Source organism: Gallus gallus, chromosome 9 (assembly GCF_016699485.2).
Source record: "Gallus gallus isolate bGalGal1 chromosome 9, bGalGal1.mat.broiler.GRCg7b, whole genome shotgun sequence".
Classification (NCBI taxonomy): domain Eukaryota; kingdom Metazoa; phylum Chordata; class Aves; order Galliformes; family Phasianidae; genus Gallus; species Gallus gallus.
The window spans coordinates 23,290,225-23,303,360 of NC_052540.1; the positions used below are offsets into that span (position 1 = coordinate 23,290,225).

The window sequence follows — 13,136 nt, forward strand, 5'->3', positions numbered from 1 at the left end:
TCGCTCCAAAGAGTAACTGCATATTTTCTAACTTGTATGCTTTATATGCAAATTTCCAGCCAGACTCTCTGTCCTACTTACCCCTATCAAACAAACTATTTCACGCACATTTCTCACCTAGGTATCCAGCTACTCCAGCAGCCAAGAGGTACCCAAGTCCAAACCTGAATTCTCAGCTTCTACCCAACATTTTAATGTTAACGTTATTTTAGTAGTCCAAGAACTGAGGTGCAGGTGGAGAAGTGCTCTATTACTACAATGAATCACACTGCAACAGGTTTATACTCAAACAAAAAGAACTCAAAGAAAAATGCTGACCCTAAGACTCCCAACACTTACTTCATTACATCTTGCCTTACCTGCAGTTGATTCTTGGCACTTGTCAAAAGACCACCGCACCTCCACAGCACGACCTCTTTGTTTTATCTGCTGTTCTACCTCATAGATCTTTGCCCGAACCTGTAAATGAGGTAGCTACTAATTAGCTAGCAGTAGGAAGTCTCAATTTTCATTTCAAGCTCGTGACAGGCTTCTCAGTAGGAGCAAGATATCTTAGGATGTTCTACAACATTCCCTGTATTTGGTAACAACAAACTAAGGCTTCTTTTACTTAGTTTCGACCCCACAGAAGTTTATTTCCACTCTGAACTTAACTTCCAGTGTGAAAAGTCACAGCTCACAATATGGTACAATACACCTCCTCTTATTTGCCATTTTACATCTTAAAGTAATTTCTGTTTAATAACTGAAAACATCTGAATGTAAGTAAAACTACTGATATTTTCATAAAAATCTGACTGACATACAAACTAAGGTCATCAAAAACTTGCACGATGCTAGTCTTAAAAGTTGAACTACATTAATAACTACACCTCTAGTTGTAGTCATGAACGCAATCACTTATTGGGATATAAAACAGATCTTACTAATCTGAGCATTAAAAAATTTACCTGCTGATTAAATGTTGAATTTCCACCTGGCATAGGTAAACTAGATGGAGCAACTTGAAGCAAATCCAGGGGTGAGCCAGGATTCATGTTCTTATTTTCATTTGTGGAATAATTCCACACCAAGGCACTTGGGCAACAAAGAGTTATTGTCTGCAAGCAATAGTACAAAACACAAGTAGTGTGTGATAGACAAGACCAACAATACCAATAAGAAGAGAGCTAGAATCATTTTGGTCAACTACAGAGAAAGAAACAATAGACAAGTCCACACACGCATTGAAGAAATTCCATTAGTATGTTACTTTCCTCTTTCATTATTAAAAATTGTATTTAAATGTATGCACGCTCAATTCCCTTTTCTATTGCTTTTATAATGCCACCAAAGAACACCACCAAAAGTTAATCCCAGACCAATCCTCTCCATGAAATTGTGCAGGTTGGGAAGGTAATAAAACTTCTGTAACCCTGCCAAAAACAGAATTGTCCACAGTGGCACCAGGCAGCCAGGACAACCTGGAGGAAAAAAGGAAACCGCCAACGTCCAAGGCTTGCAGGAGTCCGTGAGGCATCATCTTCAGCCCAGCTGCTCCCAGCAAGGACAGATGGGGTCTGGCAGGAACAAGCAAGTTCACTGGTGATGCAAACGCTGCACAGAGCACTACTGAGGCCAGAAGAACTCCATCAGAGGGAAGGTTTGGCCGCTCCTGTGGCAGAGCTGCTCCCTCGTGTGGCAGCACTGCAGATACACACATGCAGCACCAATACGCTAAGATGCTTCCACCTTCGCACCTCAAGCAGTGGTTAAGATTCCCCCTCCTGCTCACTCCACGTCCATTCAGTCCTCTCGTTTACCTGCAATGCAGCTGCATTTCAAACCACAACCAGTGCACCTTATCAAACCCAACCATACAGTTTTCCAGTAAACTCAACAGCTGTGGTCTCAAAAACAAAGAGCTACAAAGCATTGGCCTACCTGCAGCATACAACTCAGCCCATACACCAGCGGGCGGTGTTGTGGGCAGGAGAGGAAATCTGAGCAGGTGAGCTGCACAGGGCTCAGCACAGGACCGGGTGCAGTCGGACTCGGCACTGCCAAAGGAGGGTTACTTGGTGCAATAATCACATGAGGAGAATGTGCAGCTGCAAGGCTGGGGCCATCGCTCAGCAGTAACGACAGGCGTCTGGCACAGAAATAAGCAAGGCGGCGGGACAGGTAAGCTGACTGAACAAACTCTTCTGAATACTGAAATTAAAACAAAGAAACATTATTTACCAGACTGCCTCCTTCACATCTTCATTTTAATTAACAATCTAACGTTCAGTATGCACAAACTAGAAGGGATCACAAAAGAGTATCTAAAATACAAATCTATATTCTTGTCCCTTAAAAATTCCACCTGTCCTGCAGGACCAGTTGCAGAACAGGAGTCTTCCTACCAACTTCAGTTAAGAAGAATTGTAAGGCATTAAATTTGTAATGATGCCTATGTATTTCAAACATACACCATGCGATATATTTCCCTAAATGTCTCAAGTAAAAATGCTTACATTGATTTTAACATCTCAACTGTTAGGATCATTTAACATATATGAGTAATGCTTACACTGATTGTGTGAATTACACAGCTTTAAAAGACACATATACCTGCAACATTAGTGGCAGCACCAGCTTAAGAATGTCGTCATCAGTAGGTCTGATTTTTTCCAGAACATCCAGTATCCATGTCAAGTACTCGTGTCTCTCAAGCATTCCTTCCTTAAAGGATTTTAAACAACACATCAGTTGTTAACTGGGAGCACTAAGAAAGAAAGCGTGTAATTACAAGTTTTATTTCAGTTCTGGTCTAACTCTCATTGCTCACAGCAGCTACCAGGACCCTCACACACCACCCTACCAACCACCATTATGGCAGCCCCGTGGGCAGACGGCTGTGACCAGGACTCAGCATTGCTTCTATTCAAGGAGCAAAGCAACACTCATCCCTGGAAGCTTCAACCACCAGCACCACCGCTCAAGTTCAGATGACACTGAGTCAACAATGTCCATCAGGACTTCTGCTTACACAAAGGCACAACCTCCTCAGCTGAAGGCTGTGAGGCTGAGGACACCAGATGCCCCAGCTCCTGGGCCTGTGCAGACTGCAAAGGTGGGCATGGGCTAAAACGTGGAACTCAACAGCCAGGTCACCACTCTAGCACCCAAGGCTTCATGCTCCATTGTGACCAGAGCCTGGCTCACAGTCGTCAAATACACCCTTAAAAGATGGGATAATACAGGAAGAAAGAGAATAATTGAGAACATTACTACAATAACACTCAAGCACGCTAAGCAAATCAAAGTTTCTTCAGCTAGCAAATCTCTAAAATGAATTAATATTTAAAACTTATTCTAGTTTTACAACACAAATTACCAGTAATATCTAAAATGCAACTTTCTAAAAATAGTGACAAAAAAAAAAAATCCCCTCATTTCCTACAGTATTACCTGAAACATATAAAAGGACAATTTTTCATTATATTCCCACTGCTTCAAGGCCTGTTCCATCTCTTGAGGCATCACTACAGAGCTGTTGCCTTGGCTGGAAGTCACATGATAAAACTCTGCAACCTTTGCCAGCTGCTCTCGAAGGTATCTGGTTATAATTTGAGTCCATTCTACAAATTAAGTTTACAATTAGAACACTTCAGATGATAAAACGCTTCTGTCACAGCGAGAATCATGACAAATTTATGTTGAAAAGTATTTATCCAAAATGTTAACACAAGGCTGCATAATGCAGCACCTATTGTGAATTAACAGGAGCTTCATGTGCCTCCCCTGTGCGCTGCTCTCAAAGCACACATACTGTTAGGTGTGCAAGCAGCCTGCTAGCTTAGCGTGATGTACGAGCACAGAGACAAGCCATGCCTTTAGGGAATCACCTGTTTCTTTCATCAGAGTTCAGCCTTCAACCCCTGAATAGCTTTGAAACAGATAAATATACTTCAGTACTTCCTTCCTTCTGGAATTTATTCCCCTCTTCCCTCTCCCTTCAAACCCAGCCAACAAAAAAAAAGAGCAGGACTTTGCACAAACAATAGGATATAACATTGCCCTCTCTGCAATCACTCTGAAACTGAGAACTTCTCTGGATTTTGACTCTGATGAGAATGCACAAACTCAGAGGCAGCTTCTCAGGTCAGCCTGTCCAGCACAGTGCAGAGGTCTGCAAGTACAACTCATTACCTCTGTTTTACGACAGATAAGTCAGTGGGTGCCATTCATCAAACGCACAAACCCACCAAAAGCTATCAGCTTTTCTCTACACTTGAGCAGTGATTTTATACTAAGGATAACTGAGAGAAATTAGGGGAAAAAAGCAAACTTACTTGATCATATACATAAAGCTTTGGGAAAATCAAAATGGTAAGGAAGGCATTCTCTGAACAGTGTAACTGGAACAACCAGAGATTCCTGTTAAAATCTCCCAAACATCTGATGGCGTTGCATGTAGCCTGCATGCAGCGTATTTTAGAAGAGCTCTTTTATGAATGCATAATGTAATCACTTTGACAACCTGAACCTGTTCACTGTCAGAGTTATGGGAACTCTCACACAACTCAGACACAGCTCTGTTCACCAATAATTCCCATCTCAGATCTCAGCTACTGCCCTCCTTCTTTTATTCCCCTGTGAATTTGTAATTAGCAGCTCTGTCAACATATACAGAATATATATTAAACGCTTTTCCATCCAAATCTGAAATTTCTGTATGAAGTTAGTGGGTTTAGTGTTTTCATACAGCTATTTAGCTACATTACTGCAAACATTCACTCCCTTTTGGAGAAACAGTTCTGAATCCACCACATCACACTTGTTTTCATGTCAAAGTATGAAAGAAAAATTCTCACAAAGCAATTACCAATATCTCTGTGCTGCTGAGTTAGAAACATCACAACACAACCACGTTTCTGTTCCCTAGAGCACAGATCTAAAGTTTTAGGGGGAATGTCAAAGAATACAGAATAACACACACCAAATTACCTCCCCAAGGACACCTAATAACCTAATCTGGCTCGTAGGCCATGGTACAGGCTTACACACAGATCCCCCAGGCCAAGTCCTTTACAAAGAGAAGCAGCACCTGCAGCTACTGGCTGCCTGCCCCACCATGCAATGCTGCACAGCTGCAGGCACATACCCAGCAGGACCATGGAGGCTCACTGACTCCCTCCCATCCTGCAACAGGGCATGGTCTGAAGCAAGCACAGGACCAGGGAAGCCGTGCGGATGGATGTGCACAAGAAAGCCTGTCAGTACTGCAGCCACCCCATACAACTGAGGAAGGGACAAATGCATTGTATTCAGCGGAAAACCACACCACAAGGACTCCACCTCTCTCATTTTAAAAGAAAGGAAGGGGAAGTAAAGAAGGTCTGTTTCAGGATCTCTTGGTACAAGGCCCTGTGTGAAGGACAGAAGGCGAAGCTGAGAGTAGGAAAGATGGAGTCACCCGGTCCTGCTAGGTAGTTCCAAAATCACTGAGGTACAATTCATCCCATGTCAGCAGGAGCAGCAGCACAAGGGAACAGGCAGCTATGCTAATTCCTCACCAAAACCTCATTGACCTCACTGCAGCACAGCAGCCTGCCATACCCATGGAGACCCAACCTGACATGACACTCTGGTGCTGCATGGGGCAACCACAGACTGCCTCTCCACTTGCTGTCTGTCACCAGACTTATTATTATTATTTTAATTAAAACTATAACAAAGAATAAGCCGAAAATGCTTGCTAGAATATGGTTTGGGGACTTTAATTAGAAACTCAAAGTGAAAATGAGTTTCAATGTTACAAGCCCAAAAACAAAAACAAAAAAACAAGCAAAGTGATAGAAACAACAGAATGAGTTGGTAGAAAGATGCAGGCATTTCTCACAGCAGTATGGAGATGCTGTAAAACAGCATCTGATCACAGCCGCTTTAAAGACAAAAAAGGAAAAAGTTCATTCCAAGCAGCAGAAGAGCTGGAGGTAGTGTGTATGAACTATGACAGCAGACCTACAAGTTTGGTAATATCAGGGCATTTTTTGTCCCTCAGAGGTGTTCATTGTCTGGCCTGCTGTCTTGGTGTCAGACAGCGTAATTCACCATCAGTACTTAAAATACACGCATCGTCACTTATGTTCTGACACACACACTTCAAAATTAGCATCTTGTTTAAGGCTTTCTAAATCAGCAGTTCAGTTTACTCCTTGGTACCACTTAGCACAGCCTTTGCTACACCTGCTCCTTCACCAGAGGCTGGGATCAGTGGTTAAGACACAGCACAGCCAACTCCTCAGACACTGTGCTTGGAGACTGAGGGAGAAATCAGCTGGGAGGAGAATGAGCCAATGGGGCAGTAGCTGTGGTGCACATCTCTTTGTACTCTTTGACACACAATTCTAAGCAAAACCAATTAAAAAGCATTTTTAACTGCACAGGCATTAAGTAACACTGATGCAGTGAACAAGAGTAGCAGGTCCCTTCAGCTATCACTATGCAGTTAGATATTAGAGGTGTTTACTTACCAATATTTGGGTCAGTGGCCTGGCGTTTCTTGATTTTAGCTTCAGAAATGGCAGCATAGTAGGCACATGTCATTTTGATCAGCCATGCTGCTCGCAGCAGTGGTACAGAATATTTTGCTAAGTAAGCAAAAACATCTTCTTTTTTACTGAGAATTGGAACCTGAAATGAAATGGGAAGCAAGTTATAGCACAGTGCAAACAGCAGCTAGCACGTGCAGGTTAGCCCTGGCCTCCTCTGCTAACTGCCTGGACAGCAGCAGACCTCTTCATCAACCAGGGAAGCCTCTATGCTGACAAAACCCATCGTCTAGACACATACAAAGAAACTTGACAATACAAAAGAACTACTCCACACTTTCCCAGTGTTACACCTAGTAACATCCTTTCTCAGCTTTGAGATGCCTACAGGGCCACTAGCAGACCTCTCAAATCTGCCAAGGACATCCAAAGTGCAGAAAGAGCTCTGCAAGCTGATCCTCAGAACTTCTGGAAAATAAAGATAGATCAAGATTTTGGTTAAGGGTTCAGTTACACAGATGTTGTCTGTATCTGCACCTGGTTCAGAGCCCATAACGATGGAGTGTGCCAGGGAAGCAAGCTGGCCAGCTGTGACACCTGCCCACATGCAGAACAGGGCTGGTCTCACAAGACTTCAGGATGAAAAGTCCCCCTATGCTGTCACAGTAATCCTCAAGCCCTTCTGCACAAAGGCAGCATTGTTTCCAAAAGCATTGTTAAAGCAACACATATGAGAAAAAGACATTTCCAAAACCAGTGGAAACAGAAGGGAATGGAAGCACAAATGCTACGCTACCAAAATGCCTGGAGAAAAAAAGTGCATCAATGCAGCAAACAAAGCACAGATCCTTTTCAGTAAGATTCCTCCGTGGTCAGTCTAGAGACTCTACTCAATTAGTTTCACAGGGCTCTTAACATGCTTATACACCATTGTTAAGATGCCCATAACTCCTTTTTTTTTGTTTGTTTGTTTGTTTTTGTTTGTCTGTTAAGCATAAACAATGAAAGAAATCTGTGTAGTGCTTCTATTCATAAAGTTAACATCTACTAAGGTTAAAGGAAAACTCCGGATTAGTAGTATGCTTGCCATAGAAAAGTGTGTTCTGCTGGTGACCCTACTGGTGGCTAAGCAGTTCATGTTCTTCATCAGTCAGTTACTTACACATCACTGGTGGGACAAACACACGTGTTTGGGATCTCTAGATTCAAACTAAAATGCTCAGTTTATTCTCCTCTTTGTTAAGGAACTGCAGAATGCTAAGACAAGGAATAAAATTTAAGAGCTCAATGTTATTCTTTGCTGGCAAAATCTCGTTCGTTACGCATCACTCTTACCTCAGTAAAAAAAGGCACAAAGGGTACAAAATTATAAACTTACTTTTTTTTGAAAGCAGAAATATCTTAAACTCTAAACCTTTTAACATATCTTATGAATACTGCCTTATCCTTATAGACCAGTTCAGTACAAGTCAATATCCAAGAAATAGGAGTACTCTTATACCTTTTTTGCTAAAATAGTCAGTGGTTTACTTCCTGCTAGATCTGTGAACCAGTTGTGAATTGCACTCTGAGAGCGAGCAGTAACCAGCCAGTAGTTGTCTTTGGCATTTACTTGTGGTTTCTTCTTTCCCGTGTCCTGGAACGTATTAAGTTTTAGCTTTTCTGCTAATATGCTGCTGAAGTAAGCGCCAATCTGGTGGGTAAAAAGAAAAATAAACACACATATGACAAAGCAGTTAGCAAGCCTCTACTGTACATTAATGCACAGGGGACTTCCATCACCATAGATGCAGTCCAGGCCATCAGTCTAATAAGATTACACTTTAATTCCCTGCAGACAGAAGATGGTGATTCCTGGCATTAAGTACCCACGCAACACTTGTGCAATATCAGCAAAGAAGCTGCAGGACACCAAAACCAAGGCAAAGAAGACCAGGCCTCAAAGATACCAGAGACCCAGCTACCACTTACGAGTGGGCTGTAAGTCCCCTGAGCCACATCACCCCAAGAGCTGCATAGTTTAGACTTAGGACCTGGCTCAGTATATCTTACAAATGCCTCAGAGCATTCCTCTTTCCAGCATTCTAACATACCATAGGGTATATATCTGGTTTTCACTTCCATGAAGAGCAAGTCTTACTGTCACAAGAACTGCATTCGCTGTCTTTCCATCACCTGTTACAGCAGGCAAAAATGCCACGATTTGGATAAGCTAAGTCTCCTGACTCCCACTAACGCGGCTTCCACTACCACTTCATAGCGTCCGAATGGAAAACACGGTAAGATTGCCCTCCCCAGCCGTTTCAATCCCAAAACAGCATGCAAAAAAAAAAGAAAAGAAAAAGCCCAAGAAAGGTTTGAATTGCTGCACAAGATTATTGACAGATCAACGTTACTGCAATAGAAATTAACCTTCAGGCTTGCCAGTAAGAATAGGACACTTGATTTTCTTATACTCGCAGATACTGAACTTATTTTGGTAATTCTTCCAAACAACTACAAGCAATTCCTTGTGAATTTTTGTTTTACTTTTCAGTTGCGCTCAACAGTCAAAACAAGATTAATTAAAATAGCAGACAGAAAGTACTTGCAGGTGGCAACTCCAGACAAACAAAACCAGAAGAATGTAACGGGAAACTCTTCAGCATTCCAACAGTAACAATAACAACCTGGTAATTCACTTGTATCACTTCTCATTTCAGATTTACGCTCCGCTAAAATAAAAGAGCATCACTGTAGAAGTAAATTTGCATTTTCCAATAAGCCATAAAATGTTATATATTTTAAGAGTCAAACAGCAGAAAATTACTTTGTCAGAAAGCATTTTTAGAAGATTTTTGATAACTTGTGTGCCAGCTTTGTGCTCTCCTCTGCAGCCTGATAACAGCAGGTAGCAGAAATGCTGCACAGTGTTCCTATATTCTGTAATTAACTTTAACATGCAGACTTCCAGCTAGAAAGCAAAGAAGTCAAGAACCAAGTCTAACCATTGTCAGCTTGGGAGCACGTTAAGTGAACACACTCAGACTGAAAAGCCCTGTCCTACCTTAGAGGCGTTGATGACAATATTTCTAGCAGAACCATGCTCATCTCCAGAGAAGGCAGGCTGATTACTGAAGCCTTGCTTTACATTCACCGCAGTAAGTTCGTCCTGCAAAGAGAGTTGTAAGGATGAAAAATGAAATGACAGTTTAGGATGTCACATAATTCTGAGAAGTATGTTTTCATAAAGAAATTGTATGTGATTGCTAGTCCCATGCACCCGAATAACTCTTGAATCATACTGTGCGTTCACTAGAATTCAGTGAGGAGAAATACCACGTTCTTCTGTTCCCATTGTGTTCTCCTAAGTGCAGACCTCAAGGCCATAACGTGATAAGGACAGAAGCCGTGTTGCTGGAAAAGGACTGCTGCCCAGGGGAAGGCAGCAGAAACCAAGGCCTGTTCTCCTTGCTTGAGCTGTCTGTGGCTCATCCCGAGGCCCTGCTGTCAGGCAGCAGGGACAGGGAGCAGGGGCTGCAGGGAGCCCCCAAGCAGCACAGCCCTGAGCACACCAGGGAGCTCACTTTGGGTTCTCCCTGAGGAGAAGGCAGAACCCCCTGTTGGCAAACCAACCACCTGCCCCAAAGGTGCTTCACCAGCTCCGCAAGGTCAGGATAAAAGCAATCCCTGAGATGATGGAGGGGTAACCTACAGAAACAAAGAGCTACTGCCACACCACCGAGCAAAGAAAAGAGGACAAAATAAAATAAGATAGCAACTTTATTGGATTTCATTACTTAGTTTTGGAAATGTGCATCCCCCAAAATAGCGACCCAGAAGCTTCCATTCATTTTACCCTCTCATGCTTTGAGACACCCTTTGCTTTTTGGTACTTTCACGAAGTTTGGGAGTAACACAGAAGACAGCGCTGTATTTATCAGAAATTTCAGCTCTCTGGGGTTTAGGAAGTTAGCGAGCCTCATCTGCATTGTAAATGAAATCAACAAGAAGTGCTGGAACACTCCTCCACCCACACTATCCCCAAGACAGCCTTGAAAACACAGATGAACGCAGAGATGAAAACCATCAAAGAGATTATAAGCAAATAAATAAAAGGTAAATGGCGAACAGATGGAGATCTATGTTACTATTAGAACTGTTTCCATAGATGACCCCAGCTCTGCTATCTTTAAACTCTTCCTTCTCTGAGAAAAGCTGTCTGGATATCACCATACTGAAAATAACCGAGCCGTATGTCCTACTGCCGTGTTCTACCACTGCTGTGGGAGCAAGCTGGGATGGGTTGGCAGCATAAACACAACAACGCTTTGGTTTTGTCTGGCTCTGATTATTAGTACAACTTCTCCTGCCTTCAGCAGGGGCTCAGAAATTTTAAACATGGAATACGGGACAGTTACAAACCCAAACGCCAGCTAGGAATCACACAGATAACACCACCTGGGAGCACAGTGCATAGAGTGAGGAGAGTTCCTGTGAGCTGAACGTCTCACGCTCACCCCATTAATGGCTCAGTGTCATTACCTTCCAGCACAGCTGTCCTAGTGGAAGGCAAAACTCCCTACACAGAGCAGCAGGACAGCTAAGTCAGAGCTAAGCATGCCGGGGGGAGCATCGTTCCCTTGGCTGGACTTGCAAGTCCCTTCACAAGGACAAGCGCAGCAGTGCTGCACAATGCGGCCACTCGCTACGCTGTGTGCACCACACCATGTGCCAGACCCTCCTGGCTCCCGCAGGAACAGAGAGCTTCTTCACAAGCATCAAGAAGGGTCCAACCAAGGCTTAAAATGGTTTTGAAACTTAAATAGCCAAATAAACACACAGACAGATGGTAAAAACCCAAGAGACAACGTACAGAGCTCTATCATCACTGCAAGAGAGCCAAACTGAAGAGTTTTACAAACCCATTCTTTGTCCCCCCCAACCCCAAACATTTCCTTCAGAGAGAGACCTACGAGTTCACATTAGACTCACGAAAGGGACGCGGAGGATCTGAACGGTCGTTCCTTTGAGACCCACTCACTGACCCCATCTCTGCTCCACACCTCCCTCCCACAGCAGGCCCCGCTTTCAGCACAGGGCCGCAGCTGCTGCCGAGACCTCAGCGCTGTGAGGAGGGGCCGGGACTGCATCCTGCACTGCGACCGCCGCCACAAACCCCACCCAGGCTGGGCTCACACCGCTGCACGTTGGGTTTGTTCTGAGTAAAGACCCCCTGAAAGGTAGTCCACCAGTGGCAGATTAACGAGCAACCTGTGCTTCATAGCAAGGAGAAGAACGTTACCAACCCCCGGATCCCAGCCGGCCCTGATGGAAGCCACGCAGCAGCAGCGCGGCGCTGAGGCCCCGTCCCACACACAGCCGTGGCTCAGCTCAGAGCAGCTCTGTGTCCGGTCAGGATCACACGCAACAACACCTATTGAAGTACCTCTAACCCCTCAACTTTATTTCCGCGCGACGGGAGCAGTAGTGGAAGGACGAAAAGCAGAAAGATACTGGAGAGCAGAACAGGCAGAGATGCCCCAGGGGTTGGCAGAGGGCTGGAGTGTGCACGTTTCATTGCGTTAGCCCAGGCCACTGCCAACCTGCGCTGCCCTGCAGCCCATCAACCATCAGCCTCAACCGCCCGCTGCCCGGCGGTCACGAACGCAGGCAGGCCAAGAGGGCAGCGCCGCGGGACGCAGCGGCCCGGCTGTACCTCAGCGGCCGCTCCGGGGCATTGCGGGACCGCCAGAAAGCAGCGCGGGAACACAGCGCGGGGCGGGCTGAGGGCTGCGCGCGTCGGCCGCGAAGGCGCGACTCCGAGATCCGCCGCGCTCACACAGCCCGACCCGAGGCCTCTCCCGCCCACGCAGAGGAACGGCGGACGGGGAGCGCCGCGCGCCGAGCCCGCGGCTCTCCAGACCCGCGCACCAGAGCGGCCGTCCGCCCTACGCTGCGCGCTGCCCTCGGGTCCCCGCGGCCGGGCTGCGGCACCCAGCCGCCCCCGCACCGGGCCGGGCCACGTCGCGGCCCCACTCGGCCCGGCGGGCTCCGCTCGGGGCCGCGAACCCCTCCGGCCGCGGCCGCCCTTCAGCCCCGCCGCGCCCACAGCCGCAGCCCCGCACGGCCCGGCCCTACCCCGTCCCACCCCGATCCCCGCCCCCGGCTCGCCGCAGAAAATGCAAGTCAGCGGCGGCTCCGCAGCGCCCGGCGCCGCTCAAAAGTTTCGGGGGAGGCGCCGGGCCGGGAGCCGAGGGCGGCGGCCGGGAGCGGGGCGGGCCGGGCCCGGTGCAGCCGGCACAGCGCGGCACGGCTCACCTCCTTCTGGCGCGGGTCCTGCGGGTAGACGTCGGGCGGCCCCAGGCGCGGCCGCTTGAGCGGTCTCTGCTCATAGCTGAGGAGCCCGAAGGCGGCCATGATCGCTCATGTTCGCCGCGCAGCGGGCGGGCGCTGGAGCGGGCTCCGAGCGGCAGGGAGCAGCACTCGGCGCTCGCCCCCCGCCTCAGCCCCCGCCGCGCCGGGGGTTGGGCTGCGCGCCGCCGCCGAGGCCGGGCACGGGGCGGGGGCGGCTCCGCTCCGCGCGCCTCGCGGCGGGCACGCTGCCCTGCGGACCCGGCCGTGACGCCGCCCCGG

The 13,136-nt window shown here is 46.6% G+C and overlaps 1 protein-coding gene across 7 annotated transcripts in view; it reads right to left on the reverse strand.

Annotated features, from left to right (window-relative positions):
• The window catches only part of MED12L (mediator complex subunit 12L), a 113,111-nt gene that overhangs the window by 88,839 nt on the left and 11,136 nt on the right, over window positions 1–13,136 (reverse strand). For 4 of the 7 annotated variants that reach the window (XM_040705976.2, XM_040705973.2, XM_040705969.2 and 1 more), the window contains exons 1-9: window positions 12,822–13,022; window positions 9,568–9,672; window positions 8,023–8,214; window positions 6,504–6,663; window positions 3,436–3,605; window positions 2,596–2,706; window positions 1,924–2,193; window positions 951–1,100; window positions 360–459 (exon numbers count right to left, since the gene is read on the reverse strand). In XM_040705976.2, coding sequence (XP_040561910.1) covers window positions 360–459; window positions 951–1,100; window positions 1,924–2,193; window positions 2,596–2,706; window positions 3,436–3,605; window positions 6,504–6,663; window positions 8,023–8,214; window positions 9,568–9,672; window positions 12,822–12,920 — 1,357 coding nt within the window. In that variant the 5' untranslated portion in view covers window positions 12,921–13,022. The other 3 variants (XM_040705979.2, XM_040705980.1, XM_040705981.1) reach the window with 3 other exon arrangements.